The sequence below is a fragment of the Paramormyrops kingsleyae genome, chromosome 9 (genome assembly GCF_048594095.1).
Source record: "Paramormyrops kingsleyae isolate MSU_618 chromosome 9, PKINGS_0.4, whole genome shotgun sequence".
In the NCBI taxonomy this organism is placed as follows: domain Eukaryota; kingdom Metazoa; phylum Chordata; class Actinopteri; order Osteoglossiformes; family Mormyridae; genus Paramormyrops; species Paramormyrops kingsleyae.
In genome coordinates, this window is record NC_132805.1 from 30,368,517 (window position 1) to 30,391,527 (window position 23,011).

General features: G+C 42.1%; 1 protein-coding gene across 1 annotated transcript; it reads right to left on the reverse strand.

Annotated features, from left to right (window-relative positions):
- On the reverse strand, positions 1–4,453 carry nrsn1 (neurensin 1). Its single transcript, XM_023811796.2, has 3 exons — positions 4,327–4,453; positions 1,189–1,398; positions 1–654 (listed from the first exon to the last, which is right to left on the reverse strand). Exons 2-3 carry the CDS (start codon positions 1,396–1,398, stop codon positions 274–276), a joined length of 591 nt encoding a protein of 196 aa, XP_023667564.2. The 5' UTR covers positions 4,327–4,453; the 3' UTR covers positions 1–273.
- Positions 4,454–23,011: the final 18,558 nt, after the last annotated feature.

Consider the following 23,011-nt stretch of genomic DNA (forward strand, 5'->3'; position numbering starts at 1 on the left):
TTTTGGTCATTATCCGACACCCAGTAACGTCTATCCAAAGTCCAGTGCTATGACATAATGAAATTGATGAATAGTTTATTGCGCTAAAGATTTTCTTTGAAAATGTGTGGATTGTAGATGGAATAACACATTCCCCCCCCCCCCCCCCCCCAGTAATCTTCATTTCTTTAATGCATGTAAAGTTATTTGTTCTGGACTGTATGTCATATTTGCTTAATCGCTTAAGCTGGATTTCAAGTAGATACACATATTTCCTGTGGTTACCACTTAGCGTCAGGTTCCGGACGTGGGCTGAACGTTCTGCACTTTGGACAGCGTGACGGGGATTTTACCCTCCCTGGGGGCTGGTGCCCGGGTCACCAGCTCAGGCGGCCTCTGGGCCAGCCTTCGCCAAAGGCCCCGCTCCTGTTTGGCGTTCCCCTCTGCGGACACAGACAGCAGAAAGCCCCCTGCCATCACGCTGCCCCCAACGCAAAACACTATGGCCCCGGCCAGTTTGCAGGCCTCGAGGGCCCGGTTGAAGCTTGCGGCTCTGCTGTCCACAAACAGAAGGTCGTCCTCCCCGAAGGCTTCGATTTTGGGCGTGGTGACATAGCCCACAGTCAGCATGGTCAGGCCTGTGATTAAGATCAAGGTTCCCAAAGCGAGGAAAACCTGCAAAAGAGATGCACGGATCCAGGACTGACCAAAAAGCATTAAACAAAAAAATAATGTTGAGAGGGCAGCTCTGAGACTTAGGACTCGGAAGGTTGCTGGTTTAAATCCTGGTTCGGCAGAGTAATGCCACCTTCGGGCCCTAGGAAACTTTTGACTGGTTTTGCGCGACCTGACTACAGCAACAAGTAGACTTCATAGTCAGTATCTGTGTGTGTGCAACAATACAATTCACAGCCTATTTAATCTACTGATATTCTGCAGAAATTTAACATGCTGAGGCAGTTTAATAAAGTGACATTTAAGAAAAGTTTATTAGAAGCTTTCATATATTTACATTTTATGTATTTAACTGACACTTATCCAAAGCGACATACATTTTTGAGACAGTAGGGTCAGCCAGTCCCGGGAGCAATTAGGGTTAAGGGCCTTGCACAAGGGCCCAATGATGGAATCACTCTGCCAAGCCTGGGATTCGAACCAGCAACCTTCCGGTCGCATGCACACTACCCCCATATAGTCGATTCACACTACCTTCCAGAGGACAGAGCTCCACCTGCTAGGCGATCTCTGAGTCTGAAAATCTTCGTCGCTTTCCCAGATTGAGGTGGTGCACTCCTCGTAAAACTGGTGCAGGTACGAACGGACACCGTAGTGGGGGCGGTCGCCGCCGGCGGCGGCCGGCTGCGGTCTCTCAGCACGCCTCGCTCCGCAGATGTCCGGGCACGAGGCCATCCTTCGCATCTGCAGCACGTGAGCAGAGGACACAGCAGCCCGCTCTTATCTGTCACTGACTCCACTGCATCAGCACTGCACACAGGCAGCAGTGCGTTTGGGGCCCCGCTCATAAATTCTATGCATCGGCATCTGTTGAAGTTTGCTGTGTCGTCATCAGACGGTTCATTGTTGGTGAAGATACTAGTTGCCTTTCTTTGTCAGAGACTCTATTTCTATATTTGATTTTCTTTCTTTTCATGGCGCCACTAGGATATGATCACGTCATGGTTGCATATGACGTTAACATTAGCTAGTGAGTAGAATCAGAAGGTCGTAGCTAGCTAGCAGGACATGCTACTACTAGTGTAGTGACTGTTTGTGGCCAACAGGGGGCCCCACACGAATTGGGTAATTTGAGCAGTGGTACACACCATCGCTCAAAATGGTTGAAACATCTAGGACTCAATGGAGAGTAACTGTTTATCACTACACTGAATGCTAAATAAATGTATTCCTTATTCAGGAGATGTGAAGCAGCCAGTTCTGCTCACCAGCTAGCTGATAATAAATAAAACCAGTTATCTTCTGACTCTGCTGACTAGCTATTTCTTTTGTGAAACACCTGTGGGGGTTTGGGGGCTCCAAAAGTGACTGGGGTCCCAGAAAAAACATCCCCCCCCCCCCCCCCAGGGGCACTGGAAGGCCATGGATAGAGGCAGAATCAGGGGACCCCACCCCCAAATTCTACTGTCCTCACTGGCTCTGCAAAATTGCCAATTCTGGCGGGGGGGCCCAAACTTCCACCTCCCACCCCCAACCCCCCCCCCCCCCCCCCCCCCCGGCGGCCCAGAAAATGAACTCCTCTTCAGGGCTTGTGTGTGGCCCTGACTGCCCACATATGAGTCAGCAATCATCTCTGCCTTCCTCCAGACTGACGAGGCCATCATACTGTACTGTCCTCATGTGCTATTGTAGTAGAGGTTTTTAAGTCAGAAATATTACATATAACAAGTTCTAAAGTAGATATATTGCCAACACAGCTTGTCAAAGCCACACATACCACCACAACGTGAAAGCATATTGCCACTAAGCTCATTTCTATGCTTTAGCTTCTATTCAAACTATGTTGTGATGTCTGATAAAGTCTTACAGTAGAGCTGTCATTATTATACACAATTATTCACAGATAAATACTGGACTAATGTTGTTAATTGAAGACCTTCAGATCACAAAACCGAAGGCTTTGGAATGTACGTGTGAAAGTGTGCGGCTTCTACACATCACAACTTAAAATACCATTTACATTTTTTATAAATCCAAGTTAATTTTCGCAGTCTCATGCTTTCATCTGTTATATTCCTAGCAATTGTGCTAGATTAGATCAAAGTAGTTGAAGTCAATGGTTTGGATTAAGACTCCTAACACCCCACCAGTGATTGTAGAAAATACATCCCAGTTTAATGCCTGCTGGCTATCTGCTATGCTCAGCACTCTTCCCTTGTGCAGTGCTTTAATGAATCAAACATCTTCTAGGCGATGCTGGTTTCTCCCTCCGGTCAGTAGGTGGCGCACTGAGGAGCTAGCAGAGGTCCATAGGGCATTTCTCAGCATGGATTACTGGTACATTTAGGGTCCCCAGCAAGCCTTTAGTAGGCTACACGGCAGCTGTACCGCGCCGGGGCTGTGGAAGGATGGAAGCTGCTCCCTTCCCTAAATAGTATGGCACTCATGGAGGTCGTGTACACATCCCAAGGACAAAACCCCTCAGGTGTGCAGCCGGGTCCATTATTCTGGGTGGGGGGGGGGGGGGTGTCAATGAATGTCAAATCCATGCTCAATTAGGCACAGTATTTCATATATAATATCGTACGACACAAATGGACATCCATGCTTCAGAACCACAGTAAATAAGAATTGTAGTTTATAAATATATATATATATATATATGTGTGTGTGTGTGTGTGTGTATATATATGTGTATGTGTGTATATATATGTATGTGTGTGTGTGTGTGTGTGTATATATATATATATATATATATATAAAAGCAAGTATTGTATCGCAGTGTAAAACATCTTTACACTTGCATAATGTCACGTTTTAACAAACTGTTTTGAAGAATGACCGGCAATAATGTATGTACTTACACTGACCATATATGTTTAGGGTCAATACGAAGAACGAGTTTCAGCAACATAATTAACATGCATGTGCATGTTCAGGCACGGCCAGTCTCACATTAAAAACCGCACACCGCACAAGCACAAGCAAACATTTCTAGACTTTAATAATTTGCATGTTGGCTGTTTTCCATATCCAAAGAATGTTGCTGTTCTGAATTTTCCGTGTTGTTCCAGATTTTACCAGACAGAACGTAAATTTAATCTACACGCTCAATGAAGTATGGAGAGCGTTAACCCCCAACCCTGTCCATGGTGCTGAATCCCCCGCGACTCAACCAATGATCAAAGCAGGAATAACTAGCAGCCTAGCGACTCTAAGCCAGGAACAACTAGCGATCGACCAGCTGTAAAGCAGGAATAACTAGTGATCAAGCAGATGTAAAATAAATCCGATTATAACCGCGAATGCACATGTATCCACAACAGCAACAACTAATACTGAAATGCAACGTCGGAACATATCGCTAAACAAGAGTAAATACAAGTACATTTAATTCTTCCCAAAAAGCAAACACATGCAGTCTACTTCGGGAACAACGTGTCCTTAAATAAGTTTATGCACACGCACTTCAGAAACAGGCATAAAAACTAATATAAATGCGTCTGCAATACTTGCTCCATAACACATCGGATGCAAAACAGTCACGAAGGGCATTTCGAAAAGAAATATATAATCCCCAAATCATAACCAATCAAGATATGGTAAGAAGAGGGGGAAATGGTCTCCTGCAGCTGTACATGGATATGATGTATGTAAAACCCGTAGTACTACCTGTCATAGCCAGCCACTGGGAGCTCGCTGCTGTCCCTTCACTCTGGTCCCATCACTCTGTGCTTGTCTTCGCACAGCGATGATTCAGGGACACACACCCATACACACGCAAACACCTTAGTGCGCATGCGCGCGTCACTCCAAGCGGCAGGCTTATTTACGCGCGAGAAGTTAACACTGCATTGCACGACTCTTGTACTTTTTGACAATTAACGCAATACCCATGTGACTCAACGAAATACGTAACAAATGCGAAAACAACACGGAAGAGTGAAGTAACATAAAACTAATATAGTAACACCAATCATATGGGAAGACATCAGTGTAGATTAAATATACACTGATGCAAATTGAAATGCATGCTGACACGATGGCTTGATGGCACGATCTTTCATGCATCTTGTATCTTGTATACTGCATTCCTACGTTACACACCATGATGCCACAGTATATTTGAAACAACCTGTATGTTGTGATGCATATGAGATCCTGATCCCCAGCCTTCAAATAACGTTTGAACCAACCTTCAAATAACGTTTGAACGAAACTCCTATGTATGTAGTTAAGTCCTAATTACTGCGAAGTCAGATCACTGAGTGAAAAAATCTGAGATCAAAAATGCGGAGAGCAGTCTAATTGGGGTGTGTTGTATGACGTGTACATCTACACATTGTTACACATCTATACATTGTACAGCTGTTTCTAGCCTTTTTGCATTATTTTGCACGTTCGGGTTAGATACTTGTAGAATCATTGTGTACAATGACAACGAAGTTAAATCTAATATGAGTGGTGCAGGTCTGAGTGGAGTTGTTAGTATGCAAAGCGGGGCAGTGCTGGGATGAAGCGGTGGGTTTGCTTGCGTGAAGCAGTGACGCCATTGACGCGTTAATGTGGGATCGTGAGGATCCTGCGGAGGGCAGGGAGAAGATCAGAGCCGAAGCGGAGCCTCTATATGCGTCTGCATCGAGGGCGGAGCAGTTCGCTTCTGCCTGCGGGTTACATACAGTTTTATGCAGCTACCTGAGCAGCCAAGTGTTACTTTCCAGCAGTGGCGGCTCCCTAGATCTGTTCAAAAACAGGACTTGAAAGATTTTAACACACGTGTATGTTTATAAAGAAGCCTCTTAAACCACTTGAAGGTGTGTGTATAAAGGTTATATTCTATGTCACAGAAGAAATTTGACTGTGAAGAAGCAACTCTATCGATTTCGTTGAAAACAACAAAATACAGATTTTAGTTAATGTAGTGCGATTCTCAACCCATGGCTCCAAGTTCTGAAAGGGTCGCGAGGCGGAGTTGGAAATGTATGCATTTGAAACCAGCAAGACGCTTAATTTAAAATAGGAGGAACATCCAATCAGATTTGTACGATAGGCATTGATTGGCGCAAATTGCAGAGTGCACTGCGCGCTTGATCACAGCGTTAATTTAAACCTATACTAGATACAGGGTCGGGAAAGGCTCACTGTGCTAGAGGATATAGATTGTGCGTTTCAAAACTATTGTAAAACACTGCCGTGTTTTGTTAAAAACAGTGTTAAAATAGTTTTTATATAAAATAATATGAAATAATCTTTATATAGTTGGTACTATATAAAGAAACGCTTTCAGAATTAATACTAAATCTACGTCTATATACAGTACGGCAACTATTATATGCATTTCAGTATCATCTTCCCAAAGCAGCATACCTTATTTTTTATTTATTTTAATCACGTCAGCATATCGGCAGGTGAACTTAATCCATCAACTGATTATTGTGCCTGACAGGTAAGTGTACAGGGATCCTGTGAAAAACGTTTACCTTGTAGGGAGGAAATGTTTCCACTATAATATACTGTATCACCTGGGGAACGTGTATTTCCTTGTTTTAACCTTGTGTGTGTGCGCGCGCTGCCGCAAAATGCTGCCTTCTCTACGATATTTTTTTAAGTCTTTGTCTCTATTTAAGCCAATATTCAGCAGTTGCCAAGGTCACTTAACTATTGTTAAATTGCAAGTTACTATGTATCCACTTCATAGATTTTTCTTTTTAATGGCCCAGTACTTTTCTAACACACACTATAATATTACTCGCATAGCCCGGCGATGAGTGCCCTGCATCCCCTCACAGTGTGTCCCTGCGCCTTGATCTCACTGGCAACCCGTCCCGGCTGCTCCCTGCCTTCTTGTCCTGTACAGTACGTACTCGGAAAAGCTCCAGGCGCACTGTAATCCTGCACTGCATAAACGCTCCTGGGAAAATGATCTGTTTAAAAACTGATTTCCGGAGAAGCGTCTCTCCTGTATCTGTCACATTTCAACAGGCGTAACATTTACAAAAAAAAAAAAATCGACATAAAGCTTCCACGGAAGGAGCTATTTCTGGAACTGCTAATGACGTTGCTCTCTACCTCAGCATTAGTCACTGAAGCTTTTTGCTAGGGAGACGCAGAGGGAGATGCAGATACAACATGGGGTGGCTGCAGAATCCTTTTCCAAGCAGAAGAGAAGTTGTTTCAATGGAAAGTTGACTCGGTGACTAACTTGAGTACCCAGGGACTGTCTTGTAGTGTGAGTCATTAGTATCTTTAAAGCTCTGCAGTATGGCAGGGATTGGCTTTCTGTTTTAGGGTAGCAAAAAGGACTGGCCATATGTATTCTGGAACTCTCTGTGCAAATTGAAATAGAAACTGTATATTTAAAAGGATGTTTAATGTGGAGGAGAGGATGATGTACTACACAAAATATTTCAGGCATTACATGCACCTTTATATTGTGTGCGTGCGTGCGTGTGTGTGTGTCTGTGTGTGTGTGTGTGTGTGTGTGTGTAAAAGTAATGAATTGTTTTAAAAAGAGATTTCATCATGTAGTGGCAGGTGTGTTGTGAACTGGTCATAAATACATCAACACATTAGCTCAGTGGATCTATGGTTTATCTGAAATATGAGATTTAGTATGTATTCAGAGAAGACCTACGGAGATTGTTGAAGGTTGTGTGTATGTAGTTGAGTTGCCTTAACTCAGGTAGACCCCCCCCCCCCCCAAGCCCCCCTCCAGCTGCCTCTCGGTGCAGTCACACATACATGTTAATTAGCTACAGCAGTAAAGACAGTATTTATTCTGCTTGTGGTTGTCAGTATGCACACCTCACTTTAAGATGACCGATGACTCACAGCAGTGAGTCAGTGATCCACACTTTCTCTTGCAGTCTTTTACAAGTCCTACTAAAACTTTTAGTGCATGAAATGGCAGCCTTTGGAAGAACAAGGGGGACAAGACTGTTTCCCTGTGCTGGCTTTTGGCTTTTTTATCCGCACGCCTGGTGGATGGTGTGATTTCGGTAGTTCAGTAAAGCTGACCTGCCCCTAGACAGAATGTCTCATAAACATCATGAATGGTAATGAATTTCACTCCTTCGCTTCAGGCATCATAAATCGATGCTTCCAGCTAAACTAACATACACTGTATGGACAAATCTATTGGGATACCCTGGCCATTACACTTACAGGAACTTTTATGACATCACGTTCTAATTCCATAGGCATCAGTATGGACTTGGTTCCCCCCTTGCAGCTATAAGAGCTGGTATTGTTCTAGAAAGGCCTTCCACAATATTTTGGAGTGTGTCTGTGGGGATGTTTGCCCACTCACCCAGAAGAGAATTTGTGAGGTCAGGCAGGGATGGCCTACCTCGCAATCTCTGTTGCAGTTCATCCTAAATGTGTTCAGTAGGGTTGAGGTCAGGGCTCTGTGTGGGCCAGCCAAGTTCTTCCACACCAAAATCACCCAACCATATCTTTATGGACCGTGCTTTGCACACTTGGGCCTTGCCCAAACTGTTCCCACAAAGGTAAAAGCATAGAATTATCCAAAATGTCTTGCTAATCTGAAGCATTAAGAGTTCCCTTCACTGGAACTAAGGAGTCTAGCCCAGCTTCTGAAAAACAACCCCATACTGTACCATTATCCCTCCTCCACCAATGTAGAGAGACAGGTAGCCTTCTCCTAGCATGCACCAAACCCAGACTCTTCGAGATGCCAGAGAAAGAAGCACGATTTCTCCCTCCACAGAACACGTTTCCACTGCTTTATAGCTCAGTGGTGACATGCTTTACGGCACTCCATCCGACGCTTGGCATTGTGCTTTTTGATACGAGGCTTGCGTGCAGCTGCTCAGTCATGGTAGCCCATTCCATGAAGCTCCTAGCACACAGTTTTTTTTATGCTGGAGTTAATGTCAGAGGAAGTTTGGAACTCTTCAGTTACTGAGTCAGCAGAGCGTTGGTGCTTCACACTTGGCGACGCTGCTCCTTTGCCACTTCATGGCTGAGTTACTCTTGTTCTTTCACAAATGTTTGCAAACTTGACTGCATGTCTAGGTGCTTGATTTGCTTTGTTAGCTGTGTCATTGTTAAGTGTAGTCAGTATAGTTATCCCATGTGAGTTATTGTAGTTTCTTGTGTTCCTCCCTGCCTTCAGTATTGTCGTTCCCAATGTTGCTCCCTGCCTTAGTTTCTGTTTTATCCATTTTGACCCCCCTCGTGGTCCCTTTGGTTTTTGATTCTCCCTTTGTGTTCCGTTACATTAATGGAACCCTGTTTTGTCATGCTCCGCCGTAACAGTTTGTGTATTCATAAATGAAAACACATGGAAACTCTGGTTCAGGGGTAATATTATGGTTACAGTGATCTGTATGAGTGTGAGTGGACTGTTGTGGAGTGTGACCTTTGACCTGTGCTTAATGGATATTTAAAAATAGCCCATGTGCACCATTATTGTGTTTGTGGTGCTTTCTCCTGGGAAAGTACTGCTAATCAGCCTTCATTCACTGGAACCAACCCATGTTTCATGTAATTCTATAATACCAGATTCACATTTGCATGTATGACCACCAAAAAGAGCTGATTTAATGTCCCGTTGCCCTTATTCCATTCAGCTGATTCACTGGGTTTATTTATAAACGAATGATTCAGACTCCTTATCGTTAGTGTGTACTTCTACAGAAGACAGTTAATCGTGATTCATTTGTTAATATGTCAGGCTTTGGAAGATGGCACCTAAAAGCATAATTTATAAATTAAGATAACGGTTTTGGCTAACGTGACGATCACTGCACAGCGAAACCGTTCATGTTAAAAAGGATCGATGCCTTGTTTATCATTGAAATCTGGCTCTGAGACAGCACTGTAAGGTGGTGTGTCCATTTTGCTTTTGCCCTCCCCCCGCACTCTCTGATATGCCAGCATTTCAAACCGGCCTTCACTAGACTTTGCCCTGGGAACGAATGTCCACATTAGGGAGATTGGCCTTGAGGCCGGCTATGATGAATAGTCAAACCTTCCCAATTTAAGTTTTTCTCCGGTTTCAGTCAAGGGAAGACATGCTCTCCAGGCAAGCTTTGTTCTGTCGTAAGGAATGAAACGCGTACTCGTGCTGAGGAGCCCTGGCAAAAATAAGCTTGGGCTTAATGAAGATTGGAGGACGTGAGGTTTGCTGCCAGGGCCGGAAACCATCGGTACCTGAAATGATCATTTCCTGATGGCCATCTTCCTAGAAGCAGCTGTCTGACTAATGGCTAACACTAATTAGTCTCTGTGTCTTTATTAAAAGAGCCACCGTGACCTAAGTAAGGGCTACTTTCTGCTGTGTGCTGCCATTGACCGGAAATAAACAGTGCCACAGAGTGGTTTCACACTGTTACCTCTGAATGAAACGAGGCAGCTGTTCACTGATGACCACAATAGGGGCGGTAGTGCAGTGATTAACCGTAGTAAAGTTCCTAAGCCAGGGTCTCGCCATTGTACTCCTAATTATATGATAGAACACTGGAATTGTTTTGTTGATAAAAGTAGTCAGCACTCCCTGGAAAGAAGCAATTTTTTAATATATAAATTATACAGTTTTTATAAAGCTGGGATGGATGGATGGATGGATGGGACCTGATGCTGTCCCAGCATTTAATTTGGTGGACCAGTCTCTTTTTTTTCTAGCATACCGCAAATAAAAGTTTAGTTAAAAATAACTAGCTTTTTAGATGAGAGTGGTTAATGACTTGCATCTGTGGCCAGTTATTACTGTAATTTATTTATTAAATGTATCCAGTTTTCTTTCTGCATTCTTATCACCAGAGATTTTGCTATCACTGGACTGCATTTTTTTTTAGTGACACTGGATTATGGCCTTGTTGGTTTGTTTGCTGGGACATGGAGACCCTGACTGGATGGTTTATCTGTGAACATCAGTGCTGGCTCATCATACCTTCGCTGTCTTTTAAAAAATAAATAAATAAATAAATATCCAGGTGCATTTATTTAGTTGTTAGTGACATCTTTATACGGTATATAGCTAAAATAAGCAAGACAAGCAGAAATAAGCAGCCACATGTGACTGATGCGCGTTGTGCGATAGGCCTTTGTATGTAGATATTACTATAAAATGTATAGTACTGTGTCTCAGGAATCCCGTATCTCCAAAACGAGCAGATCGATATTTTGATGTGACTAGTTACGTATACTCTAACAGTTGTCTATGGAAAACCTGTAGGAGGGGCCCCTGAGTGACAAGGGCCTTAAAAAAATGTGGAACATATGATTGATCTGGGTCGGGGGCCTCATATGATATGCTTTCCTGGGGCCCAAAGTCTCTAACGATGCCCCTGCCCTGTAGTCTTTGTTATGCATTTATATATAATTTTTTGTATATTTTGCATCCTGCAGTCTTGGTGACAAAATGTATAACTCTGCAGAAATGAGTCCGCATCTGAAAATAACGGCAATGCTACCTGCGCGGCTGCATTCCCCTGCACACATGGTGCGTCCCCCCCGAGCAGCAGCCGCACGCCAGCGGCTCAAATTCGTTTATTCCCCTCCCCACCGACCGAGCGGCGCTGAGCCGCGTCGCTACACACACTCCGTGTCTCTGTGTTACCGGGAGTCTGGCTTGATGATGTTCCCCTCAGCACAAGCTCTCCCTCTCATACTCAAAGTACAAGCTGTGCTTCGCAGAAAGGGTGGGGGAGGTTGGGGGGGGGGGGGGGGGGGCTGCAGGTTTCCATGGTTACGATAGTCGGAAAGGTCACCTTCAGGAAGTTCCTCTTTTGTGCTGCAGAGCGATGCTGGAATAATGGAACTTCCTTGAGCGGCTGATAAAATAGACTTAATTATGTTGTTGGGTGCTTTTTCATCTGCCAGTTTATTAACGCGCCGAGCGAGGAGCTGTACGTCAGCCTGTCTGTTGGCGATCTTTTATTAAAGGGCACGTCCGCTACGTTTTATTATAAACTGCGGGGCTTCACTCCTGCACGCTTCGTGGCACGGGGTGATGATAAGCTTACAGACATTTCTATTCAAAAAATGAAGGAAACAATAATAATGTTATAATGGAAGTGTCATCTGATTGTTTTTAATTCTCCTAATGAAGAAATATTTACAGGAAAACTCAACCTTTGGTATACAAAGGGGTATTTATCCATTGAGCTCTCAGTTTAGAAGTAGCGTGAACTTAATTTTCCTAAATCATTAGCCACCCAACAACTCTGCTGCATGCTTAAAGTCAATATTATGTTTTCATTGCTATCTCTTTTGTAGAATGGTAAGAGAAATGTGATCTATCAATGCTTTATCAGCATGCTCAGAAATGACAAGTTATCTATCAGCAGCAATTCGCCATGTATTTTACGGTGCTTATGGAAAGCGAGCACGATTTGAGTTGGGATTTTTACCAACGATACGTGTAATAACTGGCGAAGATTACCATGCTTGCAAAACTTGTCAGAGTTATTCATGCAGTCGTTGAAGTATTTTCTAAAGTGAATAAAAAAGAAATAGAAGTTACCAAGGTAACACGAATTTGTTGAATAGACATCGCCAGGTTATGATTCAGGGATTGATAATAAATGTCGAAGATGTGGTGGGGGGCCGTGCGTCAGCTGCCGCCCCGCGTATATGCTGACTCGTGCGGTTTAGGGCATGACTGTGATGTCAGTTTGATGCACCCCCAGGAAGCGTGACTCCCCATCTCCTTTCTATAGTATGGTTTCTTATTGGTCATGGGAGGATACGTATCGTCACTGGTTTGTACTGCAGGTGTGAGTCACTGCGGAGCAAAGACTGGATCTTTCTTGTCATCCACGCATTCAGCAGTGAAGAACCTTTTGGAATGTCTTTTTGGAATAATTAATTGGAATAATGATTTCAAATGTAAAATATATGAATTGTTTTTTTTTTTTTTTTTTTTTTAATAAAAAATCTGGTGGAAACACTAGGGCATTTGGTCACTATACAACTCCTTCAGAGACCTTGTCATTCCCCCCTCAATATATGTGATATTCATTGACTGACCCAGATTGCAACTGCAAAAATAGATTTCCTTTTAATTACATGTGGTAAATGCACGTAAAGTAATATTTGTATAAAAGGAAGCAGTTCTAAGTTCTGTCTTTAAAAGATATCAGTGATCCTGAATCAGATCTAAAACTTATTTCCCCATACAACCTTTCACAAAAAAACAATAGCCTACTTCATTGAATAATCTTGGTAAAATAAGCAACGTAATTGCATTTCTTCAAAATGATTTTATCCCTGATTCAAAATTTGACCCCGTCGGTAGGTTTACAGTCCGATGATCAGTCACGGCTCTGTTTACAGTCTCTCCTTCCTTAATTTGCATAGTACTTGCAGCTGCTGGTTCTTGCGTTCGGAGTCGTGCCGCCCTCTGATGACCCAAATTATACGGAAGGAGGACAGTCCGGGCCAGAGGTGGCTTGTTATTGGTTTGAGTGCCTGTCTATCACATGCACATCCGTCTGGCTGGTAAAGCCGTAGGCACACATGACAAGGCAGCCGGTGAAGTCACCCACAAAATGGACGTAATTCTGAGAGATGGCCAATCAGCATACCAAAACTATTTTTAGCCAGGATGCTATGTGACTGTTTCTAGGGGGAAAAAAAAGTGGTACATATGTGTCCCTTGTTGGGAATGCGTGTTGTCCTTGTGTGTACCATTTAATGTGCGGATTAGTGGCGTGTGGCTCTGTGGGTTAGGGTTCTGCCCATGAGCCGAAGGGAACCAGATCAAAACCCATGGTGTAATTTCACCGTCGGGCCTGTGAACAAGGCCCTTAACTGCCGTCTGCTCCATTGATCGGCTCACTCTGCGTTTTGAATAAAAGCATCTGCTGTACAAATAACGTAAAATGTGCAATGCCATTCATTCTGCATTTGTGGATGCACCGACAGACTGTCTTCACAGACAGTGGTATTCCTGAGCCCATGCAGTGATCTCCACTATAGAATCCTGCCTGTTTTTAATGCGGCGCTGCCTGAGGACCCAACGATCACAGCTATCCCATATGGGTTTCGGCCTTGTTCCTTGCGTTCTGAGATTTCTTTAGATTCTCTGGATCTCTAAGTGATACTGTATGTACCGCAGATGATGAAATCCCCAAATTCCTTGTAATATTGCTTTCAGGAACATTATTCTTAAATAGTTGTACTGTATGATTTACCCACGTAGTCTTTCACAGAGTTGTGAATCTGTCCATCTTTACAGAGACTTTGCATACTCCTATCATCTTACTGACCTGTTGCCAGTTAACCTAAGTAGTTGTGAAATATTCAACCAAATGTTTTGTTTTAGCATTTCACAACTTTTCCAGTCTTTTGTTGCCCCTTTCCCAACGTTTTTGAAATATGTTGCTGGCATCAAATTCTGATGTATGTTCTGATATATTTTGTCATAAAATAATAATATTTCTGTTTCAACATTTGATACGTTGTCTTCTATTTTCAATAAAATATGAGTTTATATGATTTGCAAATCACTGCATTCCGTGTTTATTTGTTTTATGCAGTGTTCAAACATCTTTTGAAATGGGGTTGCAGTGTAAGGGATTCTCCTGTAATTATCGGGCCCACATGCATCTGGTTTTGAACCATAATGTCGGTGCACCTGCACTCCTGAATGGCTCCTTTTGATTCTCCTCCACGCTCCTCTGTAGCAGTAAAGACACACTCTCTATAAGATGTCACATGTCGTCGTCAAAAATAATTGGGCTGTCAACTGTCAAAATTGTAGAGCTACAGCAGTCATCCATGGACTGTGTTTGTCTTGTAGCAAGCTCTTTGCGAATTGCTAATATCAATTACTGCGCCAAATGAAGGAAAGATTTAGCTGGGTGTTGTTTGTTTGTTTTTGTTTTGTTTTTAATTCTTTGAACACCATCACCACTGTGAACACTTTAGTTTGCATAAAGGTCAGATCATTGGGAATTTGTGCTAATCTGGGTATATTAATTGTATATAAAAAGTTTTCGTCTTGCGAATTTTAAAGTACTCTCTCGTGGGGTCTCTACTTCCTGCTGTTAAAAGATCTTATTGCTCAGTTAAAACCATCGTTTTTATATATGTCAAATTAAACTGGTTGTCTGGGAAAACTTGCGTAACATGACAAACTAATTATTACCGTTTGATTTTGTGTACTTTAGATTTTGATTTTTTACTAAATTGGGGACTGGAGCCAAGAGGTCATGGTCTGCATTACGTTACAGAAGCTCTGCTTGTTGGCTTCTTAATCTGTGATGCTGTAACTTGCTGTCCATGCAGTGGAGCCAGGTGGCCAAACCCACACACTGTCAAACCAGATGCAGTGAGAGGACACCTCCCCGCCCCATGTCCCAAGCTCTCTCTCTCTGATTCTGCTGCTTTCACTCCATCATGATGATACTACTGATTTCACTGCACTGCACTGCGGGAGCGGAACCCCACTAAGAATATACCAGTTGCTAACTGATCTCCTAATACTCTAGTTTTCCAGTGCTCTGGAGTGCACAGGAATCCAATGCAAAGTACTCAGAGCACTTATTCCATACTGGATCTCTTTTAGCTTGTCACTCATGACAATCCTGCAGAAGTTCTAATCCTGCAGCCATTCAGAGATCCTCGTGATGTCACACGTGGCCTCAGTACCTATTGGTCGCCACATGTGCAGCAGTAAATGTAAACGGTTTGACCCCGTTTATATTATGTACACATCTCTTTCAAGGTCCATATCACTTTAAAAGTATCTGTAGCCACAGGAAAAGCAACCATGCAAAGCATATAGTTCTACTGTTTCTACTTTGATTGTGTAAATTAAACTATTAAATCTCAGGGCATGATATTGTTTGTAAAATAGTACTTAGTTTTGTTTAGTATTATCTGGAAATAGATATTTCAGTTGTTTCCTCTTGATACTAGATTGCAAACTGATATGTCAATAAAAATATAATTTTGCAGGTAAAGTTGGTTGCTGTTGACTCATTTGTGATACAGTTTTACGCTAACATTATTGCCGCCTAGTGGATATATCAGGAACTGTAGACAACAAAACATATTTGACTTCTGAGGGTATCTGGGGACTGGGCTGCAAAACTTATGATGGGTTTACCTTATTTTTGAGCTGTTTTGCAAAATGATATTTCTGAACAAGTAATCACGACATCTGTGTATTGATGTCAAATGTCCATAATCCACAAACATCTGAGAAATATTTAAAAAATAAAATTCACTTATTTTCAACGATTCTTTTCATTTACAATGAATGGTTCTATTTTTCCCCATATTTTAACAAACTGTACTTTTATTTTTTTCACAGTATGAAGAAGCTTTTCAGTACAATATCATGCATGTATTTCTAATATGAAATTGTTCATGTGATATACTTTTATAACGAAAACATGAATTCATGTTGTAAGGGATTACGCTGCCATCTGTACTGTATACTGTTTACAGCAGAAGCTTTTATTTACTCTGAACATGTACAATTGGCTAATATTTTATTTAGACCTCTGGGGCACCATTTTTGACTGACCAGAGATAAAATGAAATATCATCTTTATGATCAGTACCTGTGTGTTCCTGGTCAGTAACATCATGGCCTGACCCTGTTCATGTAATACAATAATGCTTTAAACACAATATATTGTGCTCTAATAATACATAATAAGCACATAGCCAAAGGCTATCTGTTTTATTTGCTCTCTGCGAATCCCGTTAAAATAACACTTGGGAGTGTCTCTAAACGTCCTGTAATCATTTAATAACAGATGCAAAACCTTCAGGAAACACAGTAATCAAGTTAATACTTTAGCTGCTGCATTTTAATTTCAAATTTTTTAATAATAGTCTTGAATGTTCATTTGTCTCTTCTGCCGGGCTGATGTATAGTGGTGATTTCCAATAGGCCGGCACCCGTGTTTGATACATTGGTTAGGAGAGACCTTCCATAGTTAATCACTGAGATACCTTCGCGATATTTATTATGCTCCGAGATGATTAATGGGTCAGCGTGATGAAATAATTGACTCTGAATTCCTAAAATACCTTTATTTAAAATAATGTACTGCATGCATTAAGGGCGGGTAAAATCTACCCAACATGTTTAATGTATATTTAAAGTGGTATTTATGAGAAATCGACATTCGACATGTGTTTAGGGCACGTATGGATGAATTATTTGGGTTAATACCTAGCCTGTAATGCTGTTTGCATTTGCTGCTCGGTAATGTAAAAGCAGCAGCTTTACCCTTAATTTGTAACATTTGTATTGTTCATTCTCTCTCTTTTTTTAAATCAGACATTGAATTTACCAGACTTTGAATTTGTTGTTTTTTTTTACGTTAGTCCCGCACTGAACTGTCCGGCCTGATATGTCTGAGTGTGAGAGTGTGACACTCTTTTCCCAATAAAAATATCTCTAAATGAAGCTTGGCATCGTGCTCGTAAATGTCTTTCAGTTTCTTTCCAGACATTGATAATCAAGGAGCTTTGCGTATCTTAAAGCTAAACCTGTTTATTAAACCTATTAAAGCTAAATCTACTCGTATCACTCGATGTTCTACAGAGCCAAGCCGGACTATGTTTGCCGCTCGAAGCTTCAGCCGCACACGTCGTACCTTAACCGTCCCGCTACAGTTTTTGAGCATTTGCTGGGCACGTGGTTTCTTTGGAAACCGATTTATTTGACTTATTCCGAGCGCCCCGATGCACAATCGATCATACGCTACCCGAGGAAATTTGAATGCCTCCCCAAAAAAAAAAAAAAAAAAAATATTCCGCTCAAGGATTCTTTTGTGAAGCCAAAAAAAAAAAAACACCAGCGTGTGCTTCAAATCCACGGGCGGCCCTCTCCGTCAAGATGGACACCTGAACAAAAAGGAGTACAGTACAAACAAAGCGGTCACATGACGCGCATGAGCCGTGCGAGGGGATGAGCAGTGCTGCGGTTTTCCTCGTGGCTCCTCTCCCGCTCTCTCTCCATCTGTAATAGGTAATTTATTTGAATGGCCTGAGACTGGGGATTAGAGACGGCCATCATGGGGGGGGGGGGGTGGTGGTGGCTCGGGGGCTTTCTGGCTATCAAAAGCCCCCGTGCACAAGGCATGGCAGCGTTGCCGTGGCAGCCACCGCTCTGTAAGTTCCACTCTTGGTTTTGGCCCGACTCTCTAATTACGCCTCTTGCATTGCCAAGCGGACTCAGTGCGCCGTGTAGACGGGTCGTTTTTGTGTCTCTGCAGCGGAGCACGGCGGAGTAAATGGCTTTCGGGCTTTGTACCTTCCCCTGCACCTGCTGCCTTCCCTGTGAGTCCAGTTCCATCAGGGGATTTTGGGTCTTTTCTTACTCTCTAATCCCCCTGACACCTGCTTTTTGATTACGCCCCCCCCCTCCCCCCCCCTTACCCCCCTTCCGCCCCTTGGTACCAGCGAATGAAATGGTGCTGGGAATTAATAGGTTTTCCCCCTTTATCTTTAGGGTATGAATGCAGGCCAAGAATGGATAAAACTGAGAAGTGTGGTTTTCTTCTAGCAGAACTGCATGTGGGCTAACGCACGGTGCTTAACTTACAGCTGTCTTTAACCATCATCTTTGAAGGTCCTTTCCTGTCCTCTATGTAACAGTATTATCCAGGATTACATGCTTTAAGGGCAAAACAGAACCAACTTTAATTAAAGTCGGGGGCTTCCAGACTATGAGAGTTTTGCATAAAAGCACAGGACAGTAAATTCTTTCTACTCCTTGATTGCTCCTGTGTCCTCAGGAATGGTGTTCCAGATACTTGCGGTTCCATTCGGGGGGGTTGTTGTTCTTCTCAAAAGTGTCCCCGTGGGTTTTTGTACTTCAAGAGACGGCCACGTGAGTGAAACACCAAGTTATGAAACAAATTCACTGCAGAAAGACAGTAAATAAGTTTCTAACGCCAGTTACTTTCCATCCGGAAGGTCCAAGAGATCTCCTGCCACCTTTGAAATGGAAATAAAAGGCAGCAGTGCAACAATTATCATTAGTTACCTGGTAATCTTTAGTTCAGTCATTAGAAATTATTTTTAAATATAGTCCATAAAGAAAGTTAGTATGGATCAAGAATGTCACAAAGGATCTGTATGTTTTTCTCATCACAATAATAACCTGCAGTCTAATTAACCTTGTTTTGTTGGTGACTCTGCTGACAACAAGAGGTTGCTGTAGGTTTTTGGACTTTAGGATCCCTACAGAAATGTATGTGTTAGATGCAAGCAAATATACATTAATCTTATCACATCAGTGCACCTAATAATAGGCTTACCGCAGTTAAGGGTAAACACGAGATTTAATATACATTCTCACACACACACACACACACACACACAGAATCGACTTGAAAAATGAGTAGCTAGCATTTAATTTCTTGGAAAAAATGCAGAAGAGGCTTAGTATGACCCTTAGCCCCTATAAACTGGGACATCTGGCGAATGATAAATTTTTATTTGTTTTGTACACAGGGCAGCTGTAGCCAAACAGATGACCAAACGCTATGTAATGATGGTGTCACTGGCTGAATTAGTAGACCGCGTCATGCTTAAAGGCTATTTATTTAAATTTGACATGCTCCGTCTTCATTTTCATTAATTAGCCTCCGCTACAGCAGAGTCACCCTGAGAGTTCTGGTGGTGACTTGTGCTTTTTGTGTGTCTGTGTGTCTGTGTGTGATTTGAATTTTCAACCTGGATCATAATCCCACATTGGCTTTCTCTCTCCCCCCCCCCCGCATGAATGCTTATCAGTGAAGAAACACTCGTGGCCTTTTGGTACAGCATAGCGGTGTGGGCCTTATTTCGTTCTCAAAAGATGTGCTTTATATGGGGGGGGGGGTGTTGTGTTTCTGCCTATTGTACCCCTATACTGGAATCGTTCCCCGTAGTAAACAGCCATCACAGGAAGTGAATTGAGCTGCGTCACTTTACTGAAATCATTTGTCAGGCTCGTGATTAGTAGTAGCTATACTTATTTGCACGTTAAAATTGGGACGCTTAATTGAGTAATTTTATTCACAGCAGCATGTAGCTACTCACAATGAGCATATTAAATCTAAACAAAGTCTCCTCCTCCTGCGGAGCCCCTAGTTCAGGCTTTCCATGGTGTTGTGTGATTAAACCTTGGCTTTCTTTACACAACCTCACATTCAAACAACACCCTGATAATCTCTATTTAAATAAATCAGCAGCTGAACCAGGATTCTGAAAATTTTAGCATGGGAAATGGCAGTAAAGGACAGATACAAATCAGTGTGTGCATTTATTGATTTATTTATTTTTAAGACCTCAGTCCCGCGGTTATATTCATGATATGCCTGTCCTGTCGCCAAGTGATTAATGGCATTAAAACTGATTTTTTCCCCCCCCATTTTTAAGTTTAATTTGATGCAAATGTTAGGCTGTATTAACAGATGCTTTCCCTACGGGCACTCATAAGTTGGGCTTGTCTCTCATGAAGATAAGTTTAAAATATCTTTTAGTCATAGAATATCTCAGCAGCTCTCCTCAATGAAAATGCATTGGCAAAGATGAAGCGTAACGCCAATTACTTTTGTATTTTAGGTTAATAAATCATATATGACCAGCTTAAATATTATCTAAATATCTGATACATAATAAAGACAGATCTGTGAGGACTGACCCGTCACCTTTCCTCAGCTCCATCTTTAGCTATTGAAATAGTGTTTAGCTTTTCATTTAGCTTGAATCGATTGACACTGCCTGTACATGCAGCTATTATCATGCCAGAAGCGCCCCATGGCGCGACGTAAATTCTGGTCACGCTTGCTAAGAGTGGGATCCTTAGTCGCATGGCCAATATGCCTTGGCCCCTTAGTGGCACTTCTGGGATTGCTTCATTATTCAAAATGGCTCTGTTTTTTTTCTTTATTTTTTTTTCTTTTTATATAAAATTGTATGTCCCGTAACGAGTCTTACTGAAGCCATTGAGTTGTATTAGCCCAACAGCAGGGAACGCGAACCCAGCACAATCCCAGGGTCTACGTCCTTGTCCAATGTGTCGTCCACTGAAAATCAATAAATGGGCAACTAAAGCGGTTTCAAAGCTAATTTTTTATTGCGGTTCACTTCTTTGAGCGCGACTCTATGAATTGAATAAGCGAGGTATCCAGCCGTTCATCGACCTTGACGATTAATACTTGGTTTAGAGTAAAGCAGACAATTCCACAGTGCCATCATACAACTTGCTGATGTCGTGTTTCCCTCGACATTATTCGTAATTGGAGTACCACATGAAGATGTGAGTACCTGCATGCTTAAAAAAAAAACTCTCTTTCCACAAAGCTATTGCCTCTTAATTATAGTTTTCACATGCATCCGGCGGTAACCCCAGTACAGGGTGAAAGTGCAATCGGCTGATGAGTGTCGGGGAGAGAATGAAAGAAGAAGCTTTTAAGCAAGAAGCTCTTCCAGAATACCGCTGGCTGGCAACAGATTTAATATAAAATGGAGGGGGAGGGGTGGGGTGGGGAGGGGAGGGAGGGATGGGGGGGCGCTGGCTAAGTCTCCCCTGAAAGGATATAGTGCGCAGCCTAAAAAGCAGTAATGAACCCAAATCTGTTCTGAAACCTGCGCACAGCATAATTAGTTCCCCAGTCCTCCCTGTTTGAGTAACTGATTTCACGTTACGCTGCACATTTTTAAAAACCGGCCCCAGAAATTCTGTGCTTTCACGTTATGTGGCTCTTTACATAAGAGATGAGGACATTCAATGTATGAAACGGGCTCCTGGGCCCAAAAACCTTAAATACTCTATAGGCCATCTGCTCCCTTTTCCCCTGAAAATATATATTTTGTATTTGCAAGCAAAAAAGAAGAAAAGAAGAAAAAAAACGTTTCCCCCCCCCCCCATCTCGATTAACTGATCCAATTAGAAATAGGCATAAATAATGATGTGTGTGAGAAATATTGAGAAGCCATCCTCAGACGTCTGAACTGCACAGATGTGTTCCAGATAAGACAATATTGACAGCCAATAAATCATAACTGGCAATATCACAAGAAAACTCGGCACATCAGAAAGAGTATGAAATATTCCAAGTGCTTTTCAGACACGATATAATTAAAAGAGAACTAAAGAAACAGATTATAAATCCATGAGCCAGATGAGAAAAATATTTAGGCTTTGAATTTGTTTTTTTTTTATGCGCTCTAATGAAATATGGTACACTACATAAGTGACCATAAAACGAAGTAATTATAATTTGTTTTAAACAAACTCTCTTTTTCTGGCTTAACAGATGTAATCAGAGGGAGACTGCAGTGACTCAGACGTCGCACTGAACTCCGTGCGCTAAAGATAATTCATCTTCGCTTTACGTGGGAAAATAATCACAGAGCCATTAGTCTTGACTGACAAAGACATATGATGGAAAAAGGTGCGAGGGAGTGCATCAGACATTCGTCTCAGATTAAAAAGATGGGGGGGCTGAGGCAGGGATGTCTTTTTGGGTTTGTGTTGCTTGTTTGTTTATTTTTTATTTTTTGGGTAGAGTTTTGTTTAGTGATGATTTGACACCTAAAGGCTAGGTCCCAAGTTTAAACCGCAAACATTTCTATAAAAACATACTGCCTTGATCTGACCTAAGCCTATCCCCAATTAAATTATTCATGGTCTTGTGTATTTGAATGGCCAATATTAAATTAAGGTATAATATATAGTGCCTTATACAGTTCATTCTTCTTTTTTATTGAAATGTGTTTGTTCTTCTTGTATATTGTTTGATTCCTTTTGCCAAGTCCCAGTATCTTTTTGATTCTATTTAGGATCTTTTGTTCGGGGGTTTCGTTTTGCCTGACGCTTATGCAAGGCCTATAAACACAAACTTTACATATATCAGCATATTTTCAATGACACTCTCTTCCAGTAAAGTAAGGACTGGAAAATTATGCATACAAGCACTATCATGAATAAATATGAGGCCTGTGTATGCATTCTACTCAGATGACATTTCACCTCAGGTATTTGGTCTAATCAGTCTCTGTGTTAAGGGGTATAGTCACTTTATATGGTTTATGCAACAGTGGTATATAAATGAATGAATGTGAATCAAAATCATGTTGTTTGGTTCACATTTGCCATATGCAGTATTCTCCGGCATCTCTCTTTAATTGGCTCATACACACCAGTCAGCCCGTTTCTAGCTGGGCATGGTGTTAATCGCCCAACAGCTACCATCGTGCTGAAGGATGTGGTCCATCTCCATGGAGATTCCGAGATGCCCCATCATTCGGGGAATTGCGTAAATAAGTTCTTCATAAAATGCCTATTATGTAAATACACAAAAATGTAATGTGCCTACGTTCTCGTAAATAATCACTGTGACAGACTGACAACTTGAATGGTGTTTAT

Coding starts and splice junctions, on each gene's coding strand:
- nrsn1 (XM_023811796.2), bottom strand. CDS start 1,398: ATGCGAAGGATGGCCTCGTGCCCGGACATCTGCGGAGCGAGGCGTGCT. Junction 655..1,188: donor GGAGCTCTGTCCTCTGGAAG/GTAGTGTGAATC, acceptor TCTCTTTTGCAG/GTTTTCCTCGCTTTGGGAAC.